Genomic DNA, 27,996 nt, shown 5'->3' on the forward strand with positions numbered 1-27,996 from the left:
TGAGTTGCAAAACTGTTGGCACAACAATAACTAGCCAGCTTTGCAGCATTTATTTAATATATATGCTACAAATATGTGAAATGCATTCACAGTAGAACTGCAAAAAACTAATTTCGGCCATCGCCCCAAACCCACCTTCAAAAGTAGGCACAAACTTTATGAATTCCGCTAGTAGCAACTGCCAAATGGCAGCCACAGCGCAGAAATTGCAATAAACAAAACGGATATTGTTGCTGCTCTTATTCTTTTTTTGGCTTGTCAGGTTGAGGGTTGGCGCAGCACACACTGGTCAATACAATGCCACTTAGCTCATCCTTCGGCGCGTTGGGGCCCTCCAATGATTTTGGTCAATTGGATGACACCGAGTCGCACTGACAAGAGTGTAAGCACAAGCACACTCGCACACACACACTGACACACACACACAAACCGGCACCCACATGCACGGGTTACATGGTCATAACCACAACCAAACTGTTCCGGCTGCAGCGCCGCGGGGCTACTTATGGGACATGGATGTCGTTACCGATGTCGATGTCGAGCCGTTGCCGTTGCTGGTGCTGCTGCTGCCGCCGATGCCAATCGCCATGGCAATAAATTGCAGTGCGTCCAACGTCCGCTCACCAGCGGCATCCAACTCGAGTTGAAATTGGTCAAAAGTTTAACATATTTGCGTGTGTGCGGAGAGGGCTTTACGGTTTGAATTGCTTCATGCTGCATGCTGCATGCTGCAGGCAGCGTGGGAGCAAAGGGTTCAAGGGGCCCATGCGACTCCAGCGGCTGTCGTTGGCCTTTTTGGCGCATTTTTTGGGTAAATAAACGAGCGGCTGCACAGTCGAGTGCCAGCCGCGGGCACATCCTGCCCGTTGGTTTGCTCTCATGGGCTCCGCTTATGAGTTTCGCTTTGTCGAGTGCCGTCGCCCAACTGCCGATAGCTGCCATTGCAAATTGCAAAATGTTAAATATTAAAGAACTAAATATATATACAAATAAATATATATTATAAAAAATAATAGATTTAACTATTTACCGAAGCAAACTTAAAACAACAAAAATTCAACCAGCTTTAAACTATAAGTTAGATATAAATATAACAATTAACAACTGTTGTTCGCACAACACTATTAAATATTTATGTATATGTATTTACTGCTATTTAATATTATTCACATTCAACTTTCCACTTCATTTATATATTTGCACTAAGTTATTAGCTAATAGATTCAACTAGCCTATACACTAATGCTTGGGCTATAATTAGATTCCATTATGACTGCGCCTCTATTTCGTAAGGAACGTTTTACATTAAGGCCTCAAGGCAACGGCAGCGCCTATCAACTAAATATATATTCGAACATGGTATCAAGTAAAGTATTTGGTATTCGACTACACAATTTAACGACTAACTAACTATATGCTATAAAGGCCACACACAACCGTGGTAAAGCATTGGGACAGCTCATAAGCTGATTTGGTATAGTTAACATGACTAGTATTTTCGAGATTTTTCACTGAATAGATTTGTATATATATATATATATATATATATATATATATAATTATATACATATATATATACATATATATATATGTATATATATTTATGTTTATATATATAATTTGTAGCTTTTACTGTATGGCACAGACCGCGGAGGCGCCGGTATATTGATTATTCAGACGACGACGCATGCCCTCCAAGTAAATGTCACGACTAAACAAGCCAGCAGCAAGGGGTATACTAAAAGAAATAGAGATATTTGAATTATTGTTGTTTTCAACTACTTGGCAGCCACTCACGCATCAGTGCCAGCACGAATTAGTGTGCGAAATAAAGCCCACACTGGTTTGTGATCAGATGTAGTTATAGACGGTACGGAATCATAGAGCAGACATTGGACGTAAGGCTGTGTGGGCGTAGACACGCCCGGCACAGTGCTCTGCCGGCGTATTACTAATCCCTGCACTTGACGATATTTGTAGAGAATACGATCCGTATAAGCGGGCGCACGCTGCTTAGAAGAAGTATCGAAGTTCTGACTTCCAGGATCATACTGAAAATGAATACATAATTAGATATTGAATACTGACATGTCGCTTCTGAAGCTCACTTTATATGTGGGAGGAAATGTAATATTTGCCTCCATGAAGCCACGGAAAGCAGCGCCATCGGCCAGCACAGACGAGAGCTGATCCGTGTGCATGTATCCATGTGGCAAATGCGATGGTAGTGGAAATTTCGTATTCTGTATCCACTCGAGCAGCTTCTCCCGTGGCTCGCCCAACCGAAAGTTGAGATCCCCACACCAGAACACATTGTCAAAGTTCTGCGTAACATCCTTGTTCTTGTGACGCATGTTTGGCAGATTTTTGGGCAAGTCCAATGCGTTTATAATGCGCTTAACATCGGACACACGCTCTTTCACCTTCTGCTGGTGTGCGGTTAAATGGGAAGTCACAAATAGCATGGATGTGCCGAACAGACAAAACGATATGGCCACAGCGCCCTTTGTTCGAAATGCCGAGCCCGTGCGCACCGACATCGATGCATCCTCTGGTGCCGAACAGTACCAAATGAGATCACGCCGCATGTAGACAGCCAAATGAAGCGTGCCGAGTGTCGTTGAATGGAAAAGCACATGGGATGGCCCCAACGTCTCCTGCAGCGTGACTTCCCATTCAAAGCGATCTGGACTGGACTCCTGAGTGCCCATAACAACCAGGTCGGGCACATGTTCCACATTGGAAGGTAACACAAAGTCGTTCATTTGTCTACAAAATAGATATTTATATATATGGAAATTTAGTCTATTAGGATTAGGACTCACTTGGGTGGACTGTGGCCATTCATATTCCAGGTGCCTACGAATATGGTGACCTCTTTCTGGGGCAGAACCCGACTCAGTTCGCTTGGGCCCAGTAGCGAGGATGAGCCCAGTCGCCCATCCAGGTAGCTACGTTCGCGTGCTTTGTCCGCTGGTATAAGATTCAATGCCTGCGCCGCCATCAATGTCTGACGAGCCAAATTGGATCCAGATCCTTGGCGATGCAGCGTCATGTTCTCGTGCGACATGAAACGCATACCGGGCGCCTCCTGGATGACAGCGTCGAGCGTATCTGGCTGTGTGGCAATGTTCGGCGAGGACATGTGCTGCGGCGTTGTAGCACGCTTCAATGTTTCCGCACTTTCCTCAGGATGTAGCGGCGGCAGCTCCTGTCCTGGTGGAAACAACTTGAGACGCAGCCGCGAACGACATGCAGACACAGCGATGGGCCGTATGGGCGCTCGATTCACAGTGTCGCTCTTGTTGGACGAACTGGATGGAGAGTAGTGCAAATTGTGATGCGTGGAGCCGGTGGCGCTTGCGCCACTTGGCGCAAAGAAGGTTTTGCTAGCCACTGGAGATTCGGGGGCACTGGCGCACTCGCTGGATGGTCGTGGGCGCTGGGTGGACGGGAGCTGAAACGAAGCAGCTCCTTCACTTGAGTGCGAATTTAATGAACCCGAATTATCCATCATGCTCCAGCTTAGCGACAGGTTGTCGCGCCGAAGCACGTTGCTGGCATTGACCACGGCATCAGGTATCGAATTGTAACGCACAGAAACCGGCGGCGTCATAGGCTTCTTCTCTGCCTTGCAGCACAGGCTAAACTGATGACTAAATCGATTGTGATTAGGCGAACGCTTCTTAGGCGATTTGCGACGCATGACTACATCCGCACCTCCATCGCTTTGGGAGCCCGCGTCGCTATATCGATGTGTGTGCGCTTTGCTCTTGGATGTAGGATTGCCGCGTCTATGGAAGCTTATTAGTCCGCTGTGAGATTTATCCAGCATCTGAGCGACATTACAATTGACGGCGTTGGCGGGCAACGTTTGACTCTTGTGATTGTTGCTCGACTCTGCCGAGCATTTGGCAAAACTGACATCATATTGGCCACAGGCAGACGTTGGTCGTCGCTGAGAATTTGGCGAATCAGGTGTTACAGGATGTGGCTCTACCTTGCTGGGCCGCTTGCTTAACAGTCCAAACAACGTGCTGCCAGTCTTTTGTGCGCTGCGTGGACTGCTGGTAATGCGTTCCTCACTGCCAGCCCCACCCTGCTGCATGATTTACAATAATTTGGATGCAGCGAGGTAAATAAATTTGTGTTCGAGTCGTGCTTCTAGTGGATCCTAGGTGTTAGCTGCTCATGCAAGTCTCAGCAGGTGTAATACTGTGCTTCATCAGCTATTATCACATGTTTACAATTGTGCTTTGATTGTGTTTACATTCGGCGTTTAAATTTAGGCTCTTGTGCGTATGAGCTGTATCGAAAATCTGACTACAATTTGTATAGGCTGGCTGCACTTCCATATGTGATGTTTAGCTGCTGCTATGCTCAGCCCATGATGAGCAACAAACTGTGCTGTGCCTTTCTTTACCTGCAAATATGTTGAGACTTTTATAATTACTTTTCTTTTTATAGCTAACCATTCACGCAACTCACCTGTGATTTAGACTTGTGCTGGTCATAAAAAAACCACAATTTGCAGGAACAGCTGTGTGGGTGAGAGCAAAAAGGAAAAAATCAATACGTGTATATAAAGTGTAAGCACATATCGTAATAAAAAAAGCTGTCGCGGAGCAAAACACTTAAATCCACCCTTCCCGCTTGCTATGGCGTTGCCCACAGCAATGCTTGGGGCGCCAACAGACGTAGGCAGGAGTAGTTGAAAGGGGGGCGCGCAAATGGCATACAAACGGGGGGTGGAACAAAAAGAACTATATAACGACGACGTAACGAAATTGGCATCTGCAAAGCATGCTGCGATGTTGCGGCTGTGACGTCCGCCCACGCACAATGAAAGCGCAAACAAAAAAATAAATAATAAAAAAAAGACTTCTGGCGACATCACTTGATTTGTGCGCCGGTGCGCTCTTATGCTGGGATTTATAATTAGCAGCCTATTGTTGCCGCCAAACGTACGCGCAGTGTCTTTGCCTTGAACGCCTATGAGGCGAGGCGTCTGGCGAAGTCTCGGCCAATAGCAATATAAAACAACAATGACAGCAGCAGCAAAAGCACACATTTTTTGTCACAAGTTTTTTCAAGTTCAGGTTCAGGTAGTCTACAACATTGACACTTTACTTCACGACCTTGTACCTTTTAGCACATATTAAGTCCGTCCGGTGCCCGCAAACACTAAAGCAAAATAAATATTGTTTATTTGCTTAAGTTACTCGATACCACGGCAGTCAGTTACTCGATTCCTTAATTCTAACAATTATAGATTAATAAATTGTATATCGTCTATCGGGCACACAGACTCAACATTGCGTTAACATAAATATGTTAATTTCACACAATGTTTAAATTCAAATAAAAAAATTGAGAAGGCTTTGCTGTAAACTTTTCTTTTTGATTTAACAACTTATTATGTGAATTAATTTTATAATGCATAATATCAGTACAGTAAGATTTTGCTAACTTTGATTCATGATTTTAAGCTAATTTAAGACGTAAACAAATCAAACAGCTGACTGTGAGTGAACACATTACTTTTGGGAAAGAATGTGCCCAGGCTTTTCACTCATTGACAAATATATCGATACTAGCATATTCGATATAAATCAAATATCGTTATAATAAAGGCGCATGCAGCACTAGTGAAACCTGCATTCGTATTTTGCACATTCGGCGGGCTCAACCTCAGACAATTTCGCCATGGCTGCCCAGACAATACTCTTTGATTTTACACTGGATGCTGGAAAAACAGCGACATCAATACAACGCCAAGAGGTGGCCCGTATTGTTCGCAACGAGCTAGAACATGTGTTTACCCAATTGGAACTTGCTTATTCTATGGAATCCATGGATAATGGATACTTTTCGGTGCTGCACGAAAATAAGGAGACGATTATAACGTGCCGCATCTTTCAACAGGGTTTGTTAACCATCAATGTGGAGTATTATTTGGCCGCCGGCAAGGAACCAATCTTATCCTTTGATGTATGTATGTATGAAATACACACTAAATTTATTTTATAAAACACAAATTTTTGCACACACACACATATTTATATATGTAAATATATTTTTATGGCATCCACACGTGTGAAAGTAAACTCACGGACACAGTAAGACTGCGACTAGCTGTTAAAAGTTTGTGTGAGTGTGTTTGTGAGGGGCTTGGAGAAGGGCTTACAGGGACAGCGGGAAGTGAAATTGATTTTTCGTTACTGTGTGTGTACGTGCGTGTGAGTGCGAGGCCCCTTGGCGGGGGTGTGTCTCATGCACTTGACCGTTTTTTTCCGTTAACATTGTTTTTGCACTCTTCGAAAGTGGAAGTGGGATGAAATGGGCGCATCGGATTTCAAGGCATTCGAGCTCCATGTGGCCAAGACCTTAAAATTGAACCATGTATGCGTCTAAATTTCGATTGCGACTATTATATCATACCGCGCCTCTGTTTGATACGCTAATAAAGGGTATATGTACTATGTGAAATTTCCACTTAGTAAATTCAAATGTTGCAGATTAGATTGCAGATAGCTAATTAGCTTGCCTTAGCATACTTTTATTATCTTTGAAATACTGTGCGTTAGCTTGATTAGGGTATGCGTGCATCGGCCCGGCGGCAAACATAATTTCTCGCTCTCCCTCTCTCTCGCACTCTGTTAGAAGCACGTGGGTGCAAGTTTGAGTAAATTCTTAAAATTATTTCTAGACGCTCTGCATTACCGGCTGCGTTTTCTCAGCAAAGTTTGCTATTGTTTATGTTTTTACGTGAGCAGAATATATATAAGTGTATATAGAAACAGGCGTGCAGGTCCGTATCGAATGTTGCGTTGGTCTAGCCGGCAATTTGCGTTTCTCGTATTGCATTTACTTCAGACTAAAGACACATATATGTAATAAGATATATAAACATGTACTTGTCTACAATCTGAACTATAAATAGTTGTTTGCGGGGCTGGCTATAATACATATATAGATATATATATATGTAGTTTCCACACACTAGCACGGGCTACTCGAAAAGTTTTTGGCTATGGGAAATTGGCTCTTACCGATTGTGTTTTATTGTTTTCTTTTTATTTGCTTGGCTAATTTCCTTCATCACAGCATTGACATTTGCAATTTATATGCTTTGATATACGCAGTAGGTAAATAATATTTAGGAACTTAAATAAGAAACATTACAATTGCAGACCATGCGTACAATGGAGCTTATTCTACGTCAAAAATTAGATTCCGATCGATCCAAGTATTTACCGCCGATAAAACGTGGTGGATATATTGACATATACATGACTAGCTCAGGTTGGTCAAATATATATATTATTAAAACAAATAAAAAAACAAAAAGTTTAGTTTTTGCTAGTTCTATATGCAGTATCAAAGAGTTTCGCAATCCTTGTATTTACTCGTATATATCTTCCTATTCCGAATTGTCTCTTCAAAATCAATTGCCAAAAACTTGCAACCCAAGCAGAGCAAAAAAAAAAAAAACAAAACAAAACAAAATTTCTGTTCACTTTATATATCAATTCGACAAATATATAAATTCATATTCATCAACTATTTGGTTGCACGGGCCCTAGCCATTGTAGTATGGCTCTATAAATTCGCAAACGGCTTGTCAGTCACTCACACTACAACCAGAAGCGTTTTCCTTTTCGTTCATTGTAGCCCCCACAACATCCATGTAATATACAAATTATATAAATTGGTTTGCTACCTTAGCTTACCCATAGAAATAGCCTTCTAATTTCGGCAGTTCTTGCATGTTTGTTCCGTCGTGCTAGAAATCCAATTGGAACCGAGAAAAAAACAATATAAAAATAAAATAAAAATGAACAACGTATTATTTGTATTATTTTAAGAATTCTTAATTATTTTGATTTTTTTTCTATAAACTCTTTTTTATTTTCATATCCATGAATATACACAAACGAAACCTACACGATGTCTTTGGTCTTCTCTTCATCATCAACATCAACATCATCACCTATCATCAATCACGATAATCTTTTACAACCATGATCAAAATTTCTTCGATTATAATCAAACAAAATGTGTAAACCAAATTAAATTGTACGTACGCCCAATGCACCTGTGTCACCTGCCCCGCTCGCTCGCTCGCTCTCATGGTACCAACTACAACTACTACTACTATGTACAACAACTCCACCTACCACCATGTACATTAACCACTCGACAACTGAGCAGACGGGCAAACGCTTGGAAAAAGCCCTAGCAAAAAGTTTGCAAGCCCTTTCGGGTCAAAAGATACCAACATTGAAGCGCGGCGATGTCGCTAGGTATTATCCCTCCGCAGGTAACGTATACCGTATACTCTATTATCATAATAAAAAAACTAGAAGCTAAATCATAAGTCATAAGTAGTTGAAAGCAACTTTCGCACTGCGTACAAATACATAATAAAAGCACAAAGCATGTGGCATCCTTTCATTTGAAATTCGAATAATTAATTTAGTTTGGAACAATTTTTTATTGAACATCTGTTCACTTTTCTGTCTCCACAATTTATAATTGAGTTTCTTTAATGATTTATCATTTTTTATTTCAGTTAATTTTGATGCATGTATGTAATACTGTATATATAGGATCTCTAGGGTATTTGATTGCAGTTCTTGTGAATAGTTTGCAACCTTTATCTATATTATATTTAATCCGTGTGAACTTTTGAATATTGATTCGCAGATGAGCGCATTATTGAATACGATATTGATACCCTTGTCTATGAGGCGCGGTCGCCGTTCCAGAAGATTCAAATCATGCACTCCAAGACGCTGGGCAATATGCTAATTTTAGACGAGCTGCAGAGTAAGTAGGACACATGCATTCGATAGCTCGGTGGCACGTTAATTTACAACCCCTGCATAGGCTGCAGACCATGCCACACAGATCAAATTAAGGTCAAGGCCTACTTGGTGCACGTCACGTGTCGCTGTTGCTGTCGAGCTGAAATAAAATCAATTTCGAATGCTTGCTAATGTCTCACTATTGCAGATATTGCCGAATCGGATTTGATCTATACGGAAACTCTAATGGGTCGCGGCGTTGAGAACTACGAAGGCAAGGAGATATGTATACTGGGCGGCGGAGATGGCGCTCTACTCTATGAACTGCTCAAGGAGAATCCCAAGCATGTGATCATGCTCGAAATTGATGAGCTTGTTATGCAGGCTTGCAACAAGTATTTGAACACCATTTGCGGCGATGTCCTGGAAAAGCGGAAGACCGAACAGTATGAGATTATAGTGGGCGATTGTGTGGACTATATGAAGAAGTTCATTGCTGAGGGTCGCAAATTTGACTATGTCTTTGGGGATCTTACGGATATACCCATTTCGGATACACCGATTGGCGAGTGTTGGGATTTTATACGCACCATCTTTGAGCATTCGTTTCAGCTGCTGAAGCCAGATGGTAAATATTTGACTCATGGCAATGGCACCAGCTGCTTGGAATCGTTGCAGTTGTTCGAAGATCAGCTACGTTTGCTTAAGCCGAAGGTTAAATTTACTACAACCAAAGCTTTTGTACCGTCCTTCATGGAAGAATGGCTCTTCTATCAAGTAACTTTCGCTTGACCAGCTCAAATTGAAACAGCTATACGACGACTACAAGCACCACAATTACAACTAACAAGTAGTACCAACTCAACTACAACAGCAACAATAACATCCACATCGTGTCTCCAAAAAGCTACATCCAGCACGCAACTTGTTCTCACACCCACAATGCAAATCGATCCACTTGAGCTCATCACCAAGGAGCCGCTGTTACTGCACAGCTACACCGTGATATTGCATGCTGCCAAGACGCAGCAGCTGCCACAGATTCTACAAAACAATGTGCCCCGTAAGAAGCAACGCAAGAAGCGTGTGCACTACCACCATGCCCTGGTTTCCTAGTGGAGGCTATTCAAATATAACCAAAAAGACAAAGAAACTACTTAGCATCACTCAAAGCTCCCGAAACAATAAAAGAAATACACTTCCAAGGGCTGTAACTAGCATCTGATAACCAAACCAAAAAATATTTAAAGTCCAATTGATATAATTTAAGTTAGGATTTAGTTGTGTTTTACGTTCATTGATTTTAAAACTAAAACTAAGTCAGGGTCAAAGGCGTGAAGACAAGACGACGAGAACAACATGTGTTATGTATTTATTTGTGCTTATTTAACATTATTAATTAATGTCTAGTATTTTCATAAACATACATAATATACTTATATATATATATAATTAGAATTCATGTATTTAATTTTCAATTAGGCGCACTCAACTGCGAGTTTATGAGAATTGAGTGTTAGGAGTGTAGCAGATGGATGATGTCACTTGATATGTTTGAACAAAAACAATAATAAAATGTCGTAAGCAAAATAAACAATTTTTTATTTTAAATATTAGCTCTCGGACTACGACTGTTCAGTAAACGGAAATTGAATTTGAAATGTTCAATTTTGCGCGCACGGTCACAGAAGCAAATTAATCGGAACAGTATCGATATGAAGTAAGTGCAACAATCGATTGGTCGAGTGCGATTTCCATTCTTCAGTGGAAAGCAAAATTTCATTCGTTTGACGTGCGACGCGACTGCGGAACAAATTAGAGTAAAAATGGATCGGAAACTGCATAGTGCTATACATCATCCTACGCTACGACTGCTACAGGAGTCTGGCTGCGAAATACTGCCATACAACTTGATGTATCCTGTGTTCATAATTAGCAACGACGATGATGTACAACCCATTGCGAGCATGCCGGGCATATCGCGCTACGGGCTGAACCGATTACGCGAGCACTTAGAGCCTCTAGTCAAAAAAGGTTTGACCTCTGTCTTGCTCTTTGGCGTGGTGGAAAGTGAGCATAAGGACGATCAAGCCACAAATGCTGATTCCAGTCTGAATCCCGTGGTGTTGGCATTGCCCAAGCTCCGAGAATGGTTTCCCACTCTGCTGCTAGCATGTGACGTGTGCATCTGTCCGTATTCGTCACATGGCCACTGCGGTTTGCTGGGCGACAATGGCTTGGAGAACGAGCCGAGTATAAAGCGCATAGCTGAAATATCCGTGGCCTACGGTAAGGCTGGCGCACATGTCGTCGCCCCCTCTGATATGATGGACAACCGCGTTCGGGCTATCAAGCAGGCTTTAGTGGACGCTGGCCTCACCAGCGTTTCGCTGCTGGCCTACTCGGCCAAGTTTGCTTCCAATTTCTACGGACCCTTCAGGGAAGCAGCACAGTCGGCGCCCGCCTTTGGAGACCGTCGTTGCTATCAGCTGCCCAGTGGGTCCCGGAACCTGGCCATGCGGGCCGTACAGCGAGATGTCAGTGAAGGTGCAGACATGCTGATGGTTAAGCCCGGCATGCCCTACTTGGACATATTGCGCCAGACCAAGGACACATATCCATACCATACTCTCTATGTCTACCAGGTGTCGGGGGAGTATGCCATGCTCTGTCACGCTGCGAAAGCGGGCGCCTTTCCACTCCGCGAAGCTGTGCTGGAGGCAATGAAGGGCTTTAGACGTGCGGGCGCCGATTGTATTATAACCTACTTTACGCCCTACATGCTGGACATAATCAGCAACTCAGCTTAAGCTAAGATCACCCTCTCTATATCAAGTGTACTTAAATGGGATCAAGAACATAATCTAGTTTTTAAGACAAAAGCGTGCAAATATTAGTAATAATTTCTTAATTTGTGTTTAAACTTCAATTTTTAGCTAATCATGATGACAATTTCATTAACTTATTCATTGCAATTGATGTCCATAGACAATAAGCTATTTTATATAGTATTCGCTGGCCACTCAACATTCAATATGCTTATCAGCCCAGCACATTTGGAAGGCAAATGCAGCCCAACCCCGTAGCGAGTGTTTCCAACTTTGGCATTTCAATCGAGTAGCGCGCACAATCAGCATGACGAGGTTATTGGTTAAATGTTGAAATATATACTTACTACAGTGAATGCTCGCTAATGGAAACTGTCACAAATTTGACACTTGTGACTCACAAACTTCGATTTTAATTCAACTTTTGATAAACGTTTTTTATTCATATTGGTTTTTAAACTTTTTGAAATATATAAATAATTATTTTATACTTTTTAGCAAGTGGATTAAATTGATATTAAAAAAGTGTAATACTATTTTATCTGTATCTTTCTGAGCTCTTGGGAATCTATAGAACAGAGCTTTGTTTAGCGAGTGTCCACCGTACTGTCCTTCAACCGGTTAACACGAGTGAAATTTGATTTGTTTTTTGGGCTGAAAACATGTGAAGCGCGCAATTAAATCGTGTTTAGCACTCACTTTCATTAATTATACAATTTGTTTTTGTTCTCATTATTTGGTTTGCAATATGGTGACAACGAAATTGGCCTAAATCTTAGGTGCTAAACTTAACGTGTATTAGAATATATTGTGCGAATATTAAGTCTTGGAATGTGATGTAAAAATCACAAAATAAAGTGTATTTAACTGTACTCAGGCTAAGTTTAAGTACAAGAAACATTTCCTTCTTTCGGGGGTACATATTTGAATCTTAAATGCATAGATTTGGACCACAAAAGCCGTGTAATATGTGAGAGAGTAATGCCAGTTAAGGAAACTACAGATACTATATATATGCTATATGTAAATCTATGAAATACTGTGATGCATTTCGAAACTCTTTGTGCTTAGGTGCTTTCGCTGTTGTGGATTTTGCTGTGCTCGAGTATATCCCGATTTTGCATTGGCTCCAAGTCAGTTTCGGATATTATTTCAGCCAACCACTGTTCAATTTGCACTGGATGAAACGTGTCCTCATCGCCGCTGTTGGCCTCCAAAATAATTTTCAAGTTCTCGAAATTCTTCAATACCAAACGCTTGCCCGGCTGCAGCTGCGACGATAATGTTGTCTTGCTGGCTTCACTGCCCTGCGTGCTGGAGACATGGGCCGGCCCGTCTCCTCGGCTCTGCTGCTCGCAACTTGAATCAGCTGCCACTGTAGTTGGCTGCACTGCATCGCTGCTTGTGACTGTTGTTGCGGCGGCGGCGGCGGCGGCGGCTGCTGCTGCTGCGGCTTCTTCCTGTGCAGCTTCATACGTGCGCGTTGGCTTCTGCTTTAGACTCTTTTTGATTTCGTTTAACAAGCGATTATAGAAGTCACAGGTTACTTCATGCGTATCCGTCGAGGTAGGCTGCGTGGGCGTACTTTCCACGCTCTCAGAATGCGGTTCCCTCTTGGTTTTAAGTGACTCCTCTTTGATCTCCGTCCTCTTAACACCTTTGTGCTTCTTGGACTGCGAACGGGAGCTCGCATTGCTCGAGTAGTTCGAGCTGGTGGGCGTGCAGCTGGATAGTTCGGTGGCGGTGCTGCTCGAGTCTGCTGACAGCGTTTGATGCAACTTTGTGTGAGCTGCAGCAGCTGCAGCGCCATCGGTTAAGGGCAGGTCAGCGCTGACAGCATCCTCGCTGGCACAGTTGATGGTGAGACTGGCGATGTTGCGGAGGTTGATGGTACCATTGCAATTGTTGATTGTTATCTTTGGTTTGAAGCGGGGTTTGCGCGTCTTGGGCTTCTGTTTGGCAGACGTCTGCTCGGGGCAGCTGCGTCCCAGGCTGGACACTGCATCGGCTATGGACGATTCCAGCTCGTCGTCCAGCTCTTCCAAATTAAGCGGTGGCACATATGTCTCGCGCTTGATTTTGGCTCGTCGTATCAGATCTTTGGCTTCCTGCAAGGTAATATTGATAATGGAGCGCTTGGCATTGTCCTCTAGCAGCGCCTTGTTGCGCGAAAAGTCCACCACAATGGCCTCTGGCTGCACCTCATCATTCAGATTGTAGTAGTTGCTGCTGTCCACCCGATCTTCAAGGCATTTGTACATCGTCTCGTGGTCATCGATGGGCTCAATGTAGTCCTCGTTTCGCAGACCTGCTGTTCTGTTGTCCTGCAGTCTATGAAGCGCCAGCTGCATATTGCTATCAAGTTGAAACTGTCCAAAACTCCGAATAGCCGTCAGTAGCTTCTCCTCTTCGTCATCGTCGCCCGTGACGAATCGCACCTTGCACTTTTCTTTATCATTGTCTGTGTTGTATTCTATGTAAACAGGCGCTGATTGTTCGCGTTGTGTATTTGCAATTACCTCCAGTTGTCGCAGTAGCAACTTTTCACGCATATGTAATGCGGCGCGTATTTCGCTGAATTTTTGCTGCACATTTGTTTTTACCTAAACAAAAAATACGTATTAAAAAATCTGTTAAGCTTCTGTAACATACTCAAAGGCTTTGGTTTGCTACTTTACCTCGTCCAGAAGCTGATCCATGTTAGCTATATGTTATTCGCTCTATTATGTGTTAAATGAAAAACATTTTTATCAATTTTCTTTAAGGGTAAATGAAAAATATGCAAATTCTGTTTCTGTTTGATCGAATTAGTGGAGCGAACAGCTACGGCGAATAACGAACATATGTTACACGGCGAAAAATACCAACGATAAGCTATCGATAAATAACTGGCTGATTTCGCCCAACTCATTTGGCGAGAAAATTTTGGCGCCAACAAGTAAAAACAGATATATCGGAGAAATATATCGATACAAAAGTTATTTGTTATCGACATGGACAGCCGCTTATGCGCTCGCATCTCTAATGTCAATTTGCCTTTTGCTGGAATTGCTTGCTGTTAATAACAGTCAGTCTGCTTCTTTTGGCCGTCGTGATTTCTAGGCGCGGATAAATTTTTGTTGATCGCTCAATTTGCGCTAAATTCGAAAACAAGATTTCAAGAGTATATTTACGAGTTTTTGACAATACGTCCGACATCGACAATAAAAAAACAATATAAAAAAATAAATATTAATAAGTTCACCGTTAATGCATTAGCTTTCGCTGTGCAGCAGCCGACGCCGCTTGCGTCGCATCACATTATTGTAATTATAATTGTTCTGTTCTCATAATTAGTGTATATTTTGAGTTTTTGTTAAAATTCTGAATTGTACATTTGTTTATATAAAAGCAACACTCGCCGAAGTGAATCATAGGCATCGAGCGCTGGCTGCCGTGTTTTGTTGTTGCTGTTGCTGTTGTTGCTTGCCTCGCACAACTAATCTAAAATAGTGTCAGTGTGTGTGTGAGTGCGTTTCTGTGTGCGTGTGTTGTGTCTTGTTTGTGTTTGCCAACGTGTTTTTGTTTTTCTTTTTACTTTGTTCACATACGCGTAGGCTCTAAAACAAAATTCATAAAACAACTCATTTAAAAATTGATTGTGCATGTCAATTGTAACCATTGTACAAATGCAACAGCAACAGCAATAGCAACAACAATAGCAACAACAACAACACAATAACGGCGTCAGCAACGTGGAGTGCAAAGGCATAAAAAATAAAGGCAAAAATCAAAAACAAAAAGAATGAGAGAGCGCGAGCGAGAGAGCGCGAACTGTGTCAATGCGGCAACAGCAGCAATGACGCCAAAAACTTGAGAAATATGTATATTCCAGACGGGCTATTAAACAAATGAAGCTATTTCTTTATTTAAATAAAGTCGCTTTAACTATTTTTAATTGGATTTGTGCGACATTTGACATCGCTACGTCGTTATGCCTACGTTCGGCGTATCGTCAACGTCAACTCTTTTTTTTGTGTGCTTCGCTCTGTCTGCGTTTTTATTGTTGTCTGTTGTCTTTTCATTTCTTTTGCTTTGCCTTTGCCTCTGACTTTGCCTTTGCATGAGTGTTCGAGCGAGGCAGTGATATGAATTGTATTTGTCTTTGCTTCGTGACTTGATTTTTATTTTAATATTTGAATATGAAGGCATATAATTTGTCAAGAAAAAGAAGAGAAATTAAAAGAAATATGTATTAAATCTAGGCTTTCTTGTGGCTCCGGCTTTCCGGTTTCGGTTTCAGTTTCGGTTTCCATTTGCCCGCATTGCAGCGCTTGTTTATCTATGCCTTATTACATACGAAAAGAAAACCTGTTTAGCCCGACGTAAAAAAAACAATTTGTAGTTGTACGTTTTAAATAAAAATTACCTCATTTCACACTGTGCCTGCCTGCCTTCTGTCTCTTTATCAAATTAAAACTAATATGCTCTATTTATGTATGCTTCCAGCAAAACGTATTCGAATCGAAAGTGAAATGTTTTAAAAACATCAACAGAAAGTGTCGCGAATCAAATTCAATTAACACATTCACAAACCCGTTTTACATATTTAAATTCCCAATTCAAAATTCGCGTGTTTCCATCAAAAAATACAAAAACGCATAAAAAAATTAAATATAAATAAGAAAAGTGTTTCGGGGTCAATGCTGTTTATTTATTGTGGCTGCTGCTAGCAAGAGCGACAGAGACAGTGGGAGAGAGGGAAGAGAGATAAACTCAAACTACGCAAAGCAAACGTAAGTCAAGAGTTTTCTTATTGTTATTTAACCGTTAATTCACACGTTTCAGCAGACAAAAGCGTGAGACGCCGCAGATAGCTGCGAGCGAGCAGCTCAGACTTAGCTGATCATAAATTAAATACTCATTTTGTTCAAATATTAAATAGAAATGATTTACATGCGAGTAGCAGATGTTGTGACTGGGCTCTCTGGCAGTTAGACTGAAGCCATTTAATGGCTTCCAGTGGGTTTATTTTGTACTTCATAACTTTGCTTTTCAATCGCGTCATGTGACTCATTTCTTATACTCTAGCTTGAAACTTGATGGAGGTTTTAGAAAATATATTTTTATTTTTAATTTATGTTAGTCATTTTTTTTATCAATTTAATTTTAAAAATCAATTTGGTATTTAGTATATTATTTAAAATAAAATTTCATTTAAATTTTATGCTCAAATTTTTTATTTATTTCATGTCCTAGACTTGCCCCATAGAAATAGATAAATTTGTAAATTAGGTAAATACATGGATTGATCTAATTGGAGTCAAATCCATCCTGTTTTGTAATATTATTGTTTAAAAATTTGTTTATTGTTTAGTATAAGACAGATTGCAAATAAAAATAGAAAAATTAAATAAATATATATATTATTTGAGCTCTACTTTGATATAAATATATAGTTTATTATTATTACACTTCACTTTAAGTTATTTAAGCTTCATACAAATTTTAAGCTTCAGTTTTTTATCAAGTTAAGTCGTAATAGAGCTAACTATGGAAAGTGTTAACTCGGCCTATGCATAATTAGAGCCTACACATTAAAATTCGTAGCTCTCGGGCATATAGTTTTCGAGTCAGGGCCAAAATGTATAAATAAATATTTGAGAGAGCAGCTAATAAAAATGGAGATTTATTCTACTCCTGCCGGAAGCTAAACTGTCGAAATAATTATATACATTTGCGAAAACTGAGCAAACATAAACTTGGCAATTACAAATTGAATTAAGCCGCTTTTGACACTAATTAACACCTAATAAAGTGCAATAGTAAATAAAAAGTTTTCCTTGATTTGAGTGCCAATTAATTTACTTTAATTGCACAGTAATTAATCACAAAGCCATGAAATTGATATGACTAAATCCAATATAAATATATAAATCAAATATATATATATTTAAATTTGACTTTTGTCCATGTGAGATTATCCAAACGAAATCATTATATGACTTTAATTAATACTAATTTGCATTATGAGCGCAATTCAGAAATTTCCCATTAATTCGAATGCACATATATGTATATATATCTGATAATTTAAATTGGTATTTAGTTTGCAGTGTTGTGATTCGTGTGAATGTGGAAATCGCTTTGAGCGCAGAAAAAGTAAATTGGAAAAACGCCTGAGCAAATTCTAAACTGTAAATGCAAATAAACGAAATTGAGCACACAATAAAAAGAGATATAAATTTCGATATATAGCTATATATATATATATTTTGAATGTGCATTCATATTTATAAATGCATTCTGTATTTCTAGCAATAACTTTTGTGCACTCTTCCGTTTAACATGCTTTGTAAAGTGGCTTTCAAATGTTTTGCCAATTGCTGACTTTTGAACTTCTGACGTGTGAGCGTCGCCCTCTGCCTCCACTCACCTCGCCTCACCTCACCTGACCCCTTCAATAAATTTGCATGACAAAGCCGCTTAGCCCAAGTGCTGTTAGCATATTTCAGTTTACATTCATGTTAGATAGTTGCCTAGCCAAATAAAAAATTGCCAAAATAAATATAAAAAAATGTATATAAATATTTTGTGTTCCATTGATGCATTCGCTCACTATACAGAAATAGTATTCATAGCGTGCGTAAATATTTAGATATGAAACTTTTACCGTTAGACGTAATTCAAATATGCATTTATATATAGGTTTTTTATTAGCAATACGCAAACGATTTACTGACCGCAAATAGTAAAATAATATTTGCTATAAATGCGTTATGAAAGTAATTAAACATTAAAGGTTTATTTCAGACTGTTTGAGTCGTTAGTTGATGCAGACTTAAGCCCTTGAAACCTTTGCCAGTTTGTATTTATCTCAAAGATTTCATTTGCTAAAGATGTTGTTTTCTATATAAATGGGAAATACATGAAAAGCATATTTTACACTAATTACTCATAGCAAATTCCAATCAGCTAAACAGTTTTGTCAACTCATTATATATATTTTTTTTTCATGAATATATAATAACACCTTATTGCTTTTACTTGCCTTTCTCTTTGAACTACTCAGTCGCAGTCATCTTCTGTTAATTTCGTTAAAACAATAACCAAATGACTGGCACAAATAAATAAAGGAATATAAATTGTGGCAGAGCTGGCCATCATAGCTGGGCCAGGTCGCACGTGTTTAGCCTGCAGCATTTTTGCTTGTTATCTGTTGCAATTAAATTTAATCACTTGCTCCAATTAGCAGTGCAACTGCGATAATTTCGTATGTTTGCGCTTAACGCAATTATGCGGCTGTATCACGGCCGTTCTGAAACCCACCAGACCACCACTCAGCAGAAGCAACAGCAGCGGCAGCAGCCACCCACCCACAACTGCCCCGCGCATAAACATCAAATCAAATTACATTGCTAATACGCCACGTTGCGCGCAGCGAGATACCGCCGAGTTGTCCGAGTCAGTGCGAACGCATTCGTTGTGCAATTTGCTTGCATTTATTTACCCACTTTATGCTTGTCCCATAAATGGTCGAGCTTCGCGGCTAATGAGTGGCTCCAGCTCCCCAACCTGGACGTGGACCCCCGCTTTCGTATTCGTCTTACACTGCGCTCTCTGGCTGTATTTAAAGCTTTGCACAATTTGAATTCAGTTGTCCTTTTTGCCCTTTTTTTTTTGTTGGCTTTATTCGCGTGCTTGCGAGCTGCCACTCAGCTCCAGCCGTGAGTCATGGCTGGGCAGTCCGCGCCCCCTTCGCTGGCAATCCCCGCGCTCTGTTTTAGTGCTTGTGCATTATGAATTTTTTATAATTTCTTGCGTTTTTATTGGTCGTTTATTCGGCTGGTTATGTTTGGGTCGCTTAGTGCGTGTTTTCCTAGCTCCTGTTGGCATTTTTTCTTCCTTTTTTTATTTATTTATGTGCCGTCGCCTGCGAGCGTTTGTAAACAGTTTAGGGCAATATCATTGCAAATGTTTTTATTGGACTGTTGGGACAATTTGGTGCCAAAGTGAAGCTGAGCACTGCCGTTGCCTCAATGTTTATTAAAATTACAATTTTAATTTCTAATTGCTTAAAGTTGGGTACGAAAACAACCGAAAAACTTGCCTTCATCCAAGCCTCTCCAAACTTAATGTTTCTTAAGCCGCTCAGTAGATGTGTTTTGCCATTTATCTTAGCTTCATTTGCGAATCTCAGCGTATTGACTTCTGAGCAATTGGGCTTAAGCCCAAAGACCATTTATAATAACGCAGTTATGACAAGGTGCTAATGGAACTGGCAACACTGTGCGCCAGGCCAAATGCCCCATGATTTATTAATAGCACAGGCTGCACACACTCAGTCAATCCTGACTCAGATCTCAATGGGGGTCAATACGTAGTGAACCTAACGAACGAGGGGCACAGCGAGTAATCTTCTTAAAATGCAATTTGTTTTGTTGCAATCAACGATTTTTGATGATGATGTTCGACCAAGGACGATTGCCCACTGGCAGCTTCATCAACTCGATGATGACGTTATCGGTGCTGTTGTTGTTGCTGATGACGACGATGATGATGACGATGTTGATCGAATGCGAGCTGAGTAACAATTTGCAGTATAGCCAAATAAATTGCTTGTTATTTCTACCCTTAACCCCACCAAACACAAAAAAGTGAAAAAATGGGGAAAAAAATAGGAAGCGGAACGAAAATAAAATTTGTAGCGTGCTTTTTGGGCTCCGTTTTTTACGTGCGCACCACTTGACTCAAATTGGTTGGCTGCCACTCGTGATGCATGGCCATGCCAATGCGGTTTGAGCGCTGCGACAGCCCTGACAGACGGATGGACAGATAGACGGTCGGACAGACAGGCGGGCAAGCCGAGTGACCAACGGCCAGTGCAATGAATGAATCACAAGCTAAACGGGAGCTTTAGTGTGGGGTCGGGCGGGAGGCGAAGGGTCAGTAACAATGCAGACAGACACACACACACACAGCTGACTCTTATAAAAGCGCAGCGCTTGCATTTTCGCGTGGCATGAGGCATGTGGCACGTCACTTGGGGGTCAGTTGATCAGAGTGATGCTTTGGCTTTCGCTTTGCTGCATACTTTATGGCGTGCTGGGCGCGTGCTGCGTGTTTGCCAGTAACAGATTTGTTTGCATTGCCAAACCCCGTTCACTTGCATTTTATTTGCTCGCACGTATCAGAGCCGTGTTTCAATTTGCACACACACACATGCACACACCCGCACGCACACACACACACATACACACAGACGCAAGTTGCACATGTCGATTGCTATGCCATCGTTCTGTGTGATTGTAAGGATTGATTTCTAGCAGTGACTTCATCTCTCTGTCTGTCTGTCCGTCCGTCCGTTCTTCTGGCTGCTTGTTGCCATTTGGCTTGCATATTTTTGCATATCTATCGCGGCGCCATCAAAGCGTACTTTTATGCAGTTTTTCTTTGTTTCTTCTGTGCAAACATTTCGGCAGCCCGCTGACAAACTGGCGTCTGAGATGCGCATTCATTATTTGGCAATTGATTAAAGAGCCAGCCTGGCCGAGATTAGCAAATGAATCCTTTGCCCTGCTGGGGCGCTGTGCGTGCCTTTTGGCGCTTTCACTCGGCCTTGTTGAGTGGCTTGTTGTTATTTTAGCTGGGCTGTAGACAGTGGCATGTACGCGGCTTATCAGCGACAAGCAAACACACTTCCACACAAACGTCGGGCAGAGCGTTTGTTATCAACCATTGCGTAGGTAATTACCCCTGGCCCGGCAGGTCCGTCCGTTTCTCTACCAGGTACGGGCGTAATCGTGGGCTTTGTTTTTGCAGCTATTTAAACAATTTGCTGATTAGATTTTCAGCATTTCTCTCTCTCTCTCTCTCGCTGTCTCTTTTCTTGTGTGCTCTCGCCCACACTTTAAGCAGAGTATCGATGGGAAAAAAGTTGGTTTAGCCTCAATTTGTTTAGGTTGTTCGCATTTGTGGTCTTGTGCGGAGGGCGTGTTCACTGAAATATCTTTAAAATTGAGATTTGCTTGTTTTTTTAATTAAGTGCATATTTTTTTTTTTAATTAAATGCATTCTTGCCTTTCGTTCTCTGATTATTTGCAGGCACTGTTGCATGTCGAGCTTAGAGCTTGTACGGCAAAACCTGTTTAGATTCTGTTTGTGTGTTTCTCAATTATTTGTTCTGTACGCTTGCTGCGTTCTGGATGGCCTGTTTACCTGTGCGCACCTTGCGGGCAAGCGAGCAAGCCAGGAGCTGCCAGAAGTGTCCACATATATAGACACTTTCCTATGTCTGAAATATGTATGTACATGTTGCCGTTGTCGTCATACCTAATCTCGGTTCTAGTCAAACTCAGCCAACACAATGCCATGACATTGCTCTCGTAGATCAACAACTGCCTTATATGTAGACACTATTTGAATTTTAAGCAAATTATATATATATATATATATATATATGTGTGTGTGTGTGTGTGTTTGTGTATACCCTCTATGCCTTGAGTTACGACTAGACGTTAAATTGATAATCTAAAACAACAAAAAGTGACGCATATAACATTAACCCGACCCTCAACTTGGGCATATAGAAAGCGCTGTTCGAATGGAAAATTACCTTAGCTAACAGTTAGTGTGAGTAAAGCAAACAGTTCAAATAAGCTAAGCTATTCGCATATAGCTTTGTCAATACCATAGAGCCTAGTAGTAAAATTCTTTTAAGACATTTACGACTCATCTAGCTAATCAACTAAACGACTTCGGGTTGCTCTGGCACAGAAGCCCATTTAGTGAGCTCGTTAGGCATTAACATTATCTGCTCCTACACAGCTGTGTACCTGGCTATTATCTATTAGCTGCCATTAAAAGGGCTCATTTTGCATTTGTGCAGGAGTTGGCGAGCCAGTTGAATGAGATGACGAGCTGCCATTTGGGGAGCAGCGTATGGGAATACATGTCATACTTATCTAATCATTCATATGCCAAATAAGATGACTGATTACGTCGCCACATGCAAGCCACACAGTGTGTGTGCTCGTATGTTTCTGTGTGTGAGATGTGCCCGATAAGCAAGACAAATGTGCTGTGCGAAATCTATAAAGCTGTATGCCTAATAGCGACATGCACATGTCATAAAACATACGCCCAAATGAGAAATGTTGCCAAGTCAGCAGCCGGGCCGCAGGCTGGGCCGGACAGGAGCTACCAGCTAGCAGCTAACAATTTTCAATCTCAGCTACGTTGCGTATACGTAATACATTTGCTAGCTTAGTGAAATCCGCATGCTGCATGCCAAAGATTGGCAGGCGTTGCCTTTGGTTTATTCAATTTATTTTATAACATTTTCTAATGCATATTTTGCGCGCGTGCCTGAAAATGTTTTTTCATTCCATGTGCCACTGCCATGGAATAATGTTTGCCCCGTTGACATTTTCCATCGCCCATTTCACCTGAACTTTTCTCTCTCTTGCGTGTCGCTGAAAACTTTCGTCCAACTATTTATCTAGTGCTGTGCATTTTCGCCGAGCCTGTGCAAATTTTTGCACTATGCCAACTATTTTTTTATTTTGTATTTTTATTTTTATATATATATATTTTTTTTGTTTGTTTCTTGTCGACAAACTTGGGCTGACAAACATTTTGGTTACAGCTGCCAAGCCGGAATTCAGCTGAGAGATTTCATACCTTTAAGTTGGCCTTTAGTCGAGCACTTGCATGTTCTGACGTCTTTTTGGATTGACTCATCAAAGGTCAAACGTTTGATTTTTAGTTTCCTTTCGTTAGTTTCTTTCCCCTGGCTTGGCTTGCGTTTTCGCTTTCAATTTGCGTCGACGCCAATTGCCCAAGAGTTGGGCGACAGCTGCCAGAACCTTAGGCATATACGTGTGTCCGTGTCTGTGTGTGTTTGAGTGTGTATATGTGTGTGTGTGTGGTTGCCATTATGTGGCCATTTCCAGAGCAACCATAAAGCCCGGTGGCCCGCTTTTGTCTGCTGCTGCTGCTGCAGCAGCATTGCGGGTTCGGAGGGGCTTTATGCCTTTTTAATATGGTCTTCCACCTCGACTACCTCGTTGTCATTGTCCGACTCTTTTGTTCGCCGCAGTGGCTGACCACATTTAGTTGTACATTGCTGTTATTCTCATTGTTGTTGTTGTCATTGTCTAACTGGAGGCCTGGGGGGATCACATTCTATTCGCATCGAGAGAGTTCAAAAGGTTCTTCCTGCGGCCATTGTTCACTAATTTTGTCACGTTTGCAGCTTTTTGTTAGCATTTTTGCTGCCATCTTCCACTTTCACTTACTTTCCCTTCTTCGCGTGTTGTTCCGCCATTTCCATTCATTTTGCTTTTCTTTTTTGTTTTTTGCCCTGCAGCGCTTTGCTCTTGTGTCGCCTAATCCTCGGCTAGTTGGCCGTCACGACGTGTCGTTGCGATGCATTTGATTGATTATCAGGCTGGCCTTAACGTGCTGGCCAGCAACGTCGCGTCTCTGAGCTCTTCCACTAATCATAAGCAAATACCTGCCGAAAGCCACAGCGCAGCCAAAACGCAACAAAAAAATGCTTGCGGGCCATGCGGGTCATTTTATAACAAAGCGTGTTGCCAGGTGGCGGCACGTGACTCGCACGCCTCTTGCCCCACTAAGTGTGCTGCATATTTTAGCGGCAACTTTTGGCCCCAACAGCAGTTTTTTTTTTAATGTGCTCCGCTGCTGCTGTTGTTGCTGCTGCTGTCGTGTGCTGCAAAATACTTTTAAGCGCATGTTTTGAATATTCCTGCAATATTTCGCTGTCTTGCAGCACACACGGTTGTGTTTTATACCCTGTTATTAAAAGTCGTAGCGGGGGGCCTTGCCTGTGCCATAAATATAAACGGAAGCCGAATAGCTTATGCAGCACGCGTCCATACCTAATGTTTTAAACAGCATTTAATGTGCTCAGATTTTGACTATGGCAAAACATGAGAGAGGAGATCGACTAGAGTCTGACCAAGTCTGTTCATAGGGTATGCAGCAATTTAAGCTTGAGGCATACGCATTCTCCCTTTCTTTTTTTTTGGGTCCTGTGGCATTTCGAGTAAGTTGACGCAGCTTATCTACATGTCAGGTCGAGCCTTCCGTCAGCTCTAGTATGTGCAGCATATGCGACAGCTAGCACGTATGTGTGCTGTGTATATATATATGTGTGTGTGTGTTAGTGTTTCTGCACATTTTTTCGCTGCTGTTTTGCAATTTTGAACCATTTACCAAGGGGTATTACGAGTTGGTAACAGGCTTTGCAGCAAATGGAACAAACAAATCTTGCAAAAAAGTTAAGTTATAGATCCTAGTTATACTTGGTTGAGTTAAGCTCAATTTTGGCTTATCCAAATTCGTTCAAAATTAACAAAAAAAATTGTTGCATTTTCAATGTTGTTATGATAAGGTCACTTATGCATATTCTATTAACTCTTAGCAAGAATTTTGTTTGTTATATTTCTTTAGTAATTTGCCTAGCTCCTAGACTTTGCACATTATGCGTTATTTATGGGCTTACAACTTGAATATTAGATTTGCAATAGGGTATTAAAGTCTGACTGCTTTTATTTTGTGTGTATTTTTTTCTGCACGTTTTTTTTTTTGCTGCCGCGATGCTTTACATCTTTTTAATGTTGAAAAGCTTTACTTACTTCCGTTGGCAGCGGCAGCAGGAAACGGAAGTTTAACTTTTGTGAACATTTTAGTGACTCGTGCGCAGACACTCGCCCACTGTGGTAGCAAATGGGATTGGCTCTGGCTAGAATTTGGACCAGAGCGACGCTGTAGATGTGGGCCAGCGCACCCACATGGCCGCAGAATAATGAAGTTTCTGTTTAACCTGGGCCTGTTAACGACACATCATGGCCACAGCAGCTGCTGTATCGAAGGCGGCCACGAAAATCAAATATTATTTTAATACACTGCTGAAAGGTCGATGCCGAAGTTGAGTGCCTTTAACTGGCCGTGGCTACGTGGCAGTAATAAGCCTGTGCGCTTTAATAGTTTCTGTGGCAAAACATTTCGTAATCCTCACCTGCTGATGGTCTGAGCTGCTTATAACTTTGCAATGTGCAGTGCAGGCGTCGGCGCTAGTTTGGCAGCGTGCCTGGGCACCCATTGCTATTGCCTTGCCACGCCCGCTCGTTGGTGGCAAAAGTTGTGAAAGTCGGACCAAACGGCCAAACAAGCAAACTTTCGAAAGTAGCAAACTGCCGGCGCTCGTTATTACTATTATTATCTTTATTATTATTATTATTTTTGGCTTATTTAATGCGTGCTCCGTCCGAGATCCTGCAATCTCTATCTATATATATACGTATATATGTATATATAGCACGCTTTTCTGCTCACCGTTCAACTTTTTTAGCTTTTAAACAAAAGTAGTCTGCGATTCGGATTTCAATGGACGTTCATTGCGTGCTGCACGTCGGTAGCTTTTAACGGTTGCATGTTTGCAACAGTCACGCCCCCTTCGCTAGACACACACTCGTATAGCCACACACACACACACATGCACACACACATATGGCGGAAATGCATTTTCAGTGGCCGTCAAGAAAGCAAGAGAAAGCAATTTCAGTTGAGTTTTATGAGCATTTGTTATCCGCCTCGCGATTGGCCGTTCCATTTCCTCGCTCGCTGTTTCAATTTGTACACAGTTAAGGGCAGCATCAGCCCTACAGCTGCTGCTTGCTGCTGTCGCCCCTCTCGACTGCTCAACTGCTCAACTGCTCAACTTTATCCTCGCATCTCTGACATCATGACATTGCTATGCCGTAAAAGCGTTATGGCAAATTGTTTTAAGCTGTGCGAAAATGCCATCAAAATCAGTTGACTATGCAAAGCAGCCAGTCTGTGCAGCTCCAGTGGAATGGCCAAGCGCTGAGTGGGAGCGCTGCAGGAGAGCTGGGTGACGGTGGTGGGGTCTGTGTTGGGACATTTGTTGCTGTTGGCATTGCATTTTATGGCTTGTGCTTGTCAGCCATTATTGTGGCCCATCTCCTAAACGTTTCCTTTTGCTGTGGCTCTAACTTGAACTTTAGTGGCTCCCAAGGGAAACGCGTCGCCAATGGTCGCCCAGTGGTCGCCGCTCTGGTCAGTGAGGTCTGCCCCAAGTAGCACTAAACAGACCTTTTGCAATATGCTGCCGCTTTGCCACTGCTGCAAAAGCAGCTGCTGCGCATTCGGGTCGAGCTTGTGTTGAGGGACACAAATTTATTCAACAAGCCAAGGCGAAGGCAGAGACTGGATATGGTTATAAATGGGTTGTCGTTAGCTCAAATTGCGTCATTATTTTAAGCGATTGACACACTATTGATAGAGTTGCCGTCGACAAGTTCCTTTCGGGCTGTCAGTAGGTTAATTTTTAAGCAATTTATCTTGATAAGCCAAATGAGACTGTGCTCTCTACTTGCGGCGCTTCTTTATTTGTAAATAATAATGCTGTGGGAAATCAAAATGAGCTTCAGTTGCAAAAGCAATCATAACTATCCGCGTTGTCAGCTACAGCGTTATTTGTTGGAATCATTGTTGAGGTGTGGGGTTCCCTTGCTTTCTTTTGCAGCACTTCAATTTAAATTGTACAAATTCTGCGCAACGGCCACAAAAGCTGCTGTGGCAAGCCAGCAAGCTGCATGTGGCAGCGGTTGAAATGCCCACGAGGCGGGCCCTTTGCCTTGACTCAACAGCTCCCGGGTACCTTTTTCACGCGATCCCCTCTTTGTTTGCCCTTTGTTTGTGTGGCCCGAGTACCCGCCCCAACGGAGGCGGCGTTCGCTCGCGGCGTGTGAATCCGCGCGGCTGCTGACACTTTGTAAATATACCTTACGAGCACAGCATTGCAATGGGGCATATTTTTGAAAAGCAAACATAAAATGAAGTTTCACAAAAGAAATCTAATTAAGAAAGGTTGGAGTTCTCAGTCTTAAGAAACCACATAGCTTCAGCTCTACTTTAAGCTCAATTACCTTTGGCTTTGTCATATTTCGCGTACAGGGTGTCATAAGGTCGACATACTCTTCGGCTTCTTAAGTTTTTTCACTTGCTTTTTGACGCTTCGCCGCCTGCCAAACGTCGCATGCATAATTTAATGCAAATAATGCACTTGTTTCGTTTCGTTTCGTTTCGTTTCGTCTCGTCTCGTCTCGTTTCATTTCACTTCACGTGTTGCCTTAAACACACGCGTTCTGTGACCCAACGCAGCAGGGGAATGCGTGGCTGTGGCATATAAAGTGCACAACTCCATTTAGCATTAACTTGGCTGCAACTTCTGCTGCTGTTGAGGCTGCTGTGACTGCTTATGTTGCTGTCGCATTTATTCAGCATATTTCTCGCTTGTATTGCATTTCCGCTGCTGCCGCAAGCAG

General features: G+C 41.8%; 5 protein-coding genes across 9 annotated transcripts in view; 3 read left to right on the top strand and 2 right to left on the bottom strand.

Moving 5' to 3' along the window:
* Positions 1-1,628: 1,628 nt before the first annotated feature.
* LOC111598763 (inositol polyphosphate 5-phosphatase E) lies at positions 1,629-5,333 on the bottom strand. Of its 2 annotated transcripts, none has more exons than XM_023314175.2 (6): positions 5,146-5,333; positions 4,489-4,540; positions 2,826-4,423; positions 2,109-2,769; positions 1,798-2,051; positions 1,629-1,738 (listed from the first exon to the last, which is right to left on the bottom strand). In XM_023314175.2, exons 3-6 carry the CDS (start codon positions 4,106-4,108, stop codon positions 1,630-1,632), a joined length of 2,307 nt encoding a protein of 768 aa, XP_023169943.2. In that variant the 5' UTR covers positions 4,109-4,423; positions 4,489-4,540; positions 5,146-5,333; the 3' UTR covers position 1,629. The 2 variants fall into 2 exon arrangements, with proteins under 2 accessions (XP_023169943.2, XP_023169945.2); XM_023314177.2 differs by lacking the exon at positions 5,146-5,333 and adding an exon at positions 4,969-5,061.
* Positions 5,334-5,451: 118 nt separating this feature from the next.
* On the top strand, positions 5,452-10,190 carry LOC111598765 (spermine synthase). Its single transcript, XM_023314179.2, has 4 exons — positions 5,452-5,991; positions 8,215-8,323; positions 8,710-8,832; positions 9,019-10,190. Exons 1-4 carry the CDS (start codon positions 5,707-5,709, stop codon positions 9,600-9,602), a joined length of 1,101 nt encoding a protein of 366 aa, XP_023169947.2. The 5' UTR covers positions 5,452-5,706; the 3' UTR covers positions 9,603-10,190.
* A 361-nt stretch (positions 10,191-10,551) lies between these two features.
* On the top strand, positions 10,552-12,060 carry LOC111598766 (delta-aminolevulinic acid dehydratase). Its single transcript, XM_023314180.2, has one exon. The coding sequence runs from the start codon at positions 10,637-10,639 to the stop codon at positions 11,618-11,620; it is 984 nt and encodes a 327-aa protein (XP_023169948.1). The 5' UTR covers positions 10,552-10,636; the 3' UTR covers positions 11,621-12,060.
* An 84-nt stretch (positions 12,061-12,144) lies between these two features.
* LOC111598764 lies at positions 12,145-14,452 on the bottom strand. The gene is made up of 2 exons (XM_023314178.2): positions 14,317-14,452; positions 12,145-14,241 (listed from the first exon to the last, which is right to left on the bottom strand). Exons 1-2 carry the CDS (start codon positions 14,335-14,337, stop codon positions 12,706-12,708), a joined length of 1,557 nt encoding a protein of 518 aa, XP_023169946.2. The 5' UTR covers positions 14,338-14,452; the 3' UTR covers positions 12,145-12,705.
* Positions 14,453-14,694: 242 nt separating this feature from the next.
* The window catches only part of LOC111597379 (palmitoyltransferase app), a 49,876-nt gene continuing 36,574 nt past the window's right edge, over positions 14,695-27,996 (top strand). For 3 of the 4 annotated variants that reach the window (XM_030225567.1, XM_030225564.1, XM_030225566.1), the window contains exon 1: positions 16,206-16,413. The gene's annotated coding sequence lies outside the window, so the exon portion shown is untranslated. Of the gene's footprint in view, positions 14,944-16,205; positions 16,414-27,996 lie in introns of those variants that run through there. The other variant, XM_030225565.1, reaches the window with a different exon arrangement.

The sequence above is a fragment of the Drosophila hydei genome, unplaced genomic scaffold (genome assembly GCF_003285905.1).
Source record: "Drosophila hydei strain 15085-1641.00,03,60 unplaced genomic scaffold, DhydRS2 tig00008135-arrow-pilon, whole genome shotgun sequence".
In the NCBI taxonomy this organism is placed as follows: domain Eukaryota; kingdom Metazoa; phylum Arthropoda; class Insecta; order Diptera; family Drosophilidae; genus Drosophila; species Drosophila hydei.

Bases quoted from the DNA above. Each gene is read 5' to 3' on its own strand.
- LOC111598766 (XM_023314180.2), top strand. From the start codon at position 10,637: ATGGATCGGAAACTGCATAGTGCTATACATCATCCTACGCTACGACTG.
- LOC111598763 (XM_023314175.2), bottom strand. From the start codon at position 4,108: ATGCAGCAGGGTGGGGCTGGCAGTGAGGAACGCATTACCAGCAGTCCA. The intron at 2,770-2,825 runs GTGAGTCCTAAT...TCTATTTTGTAG, and splicing joins AATGGCCACAGTCCACCCAA to ACAAATGAACGACTTTGTGT. The intron at 2,052-2,108 runs GTGAGCTTCAGA...ATTCATTTTCAG, and splicing joins CATTTCCTCCCACATATAAA to TATGATCCTGGAAGTCAGAA.
- LOC111598764 (XM_023314178.2), bottom strand. From the start codon at position 14,337: ATGGATCAGCTTCTGGACGAG. The intron at 14,242-14,316 runs GTAAAGTAGCAA...TTTTTTGTTTAG, and splicing joins TGGATCAGCTTCTGGACGAG to GTAAAAACAAATGTGCAGCA.
- LOC111598765 (XM_023314179.2), top strand. From the start codon at position 5,707: ATGGCTGCCCAGACAATACTCTTTGATTTTACACTGGATGCTGGAAAA. The intron at 5,992-8,214 runs GTATGTATGTAT...ACAACTGAGCAG, and splicing joins AACCAATCTTATCCTTTGAT to ACGGGCAAACGCTTGGAAAA. The intron at 8,324-8,709 runs GTAACGTATACC...ATTGATTCGCAG, and splicing joins TAGGTATTATCCCTCCGCAG to ATGAGCGCATTATTGAATAC.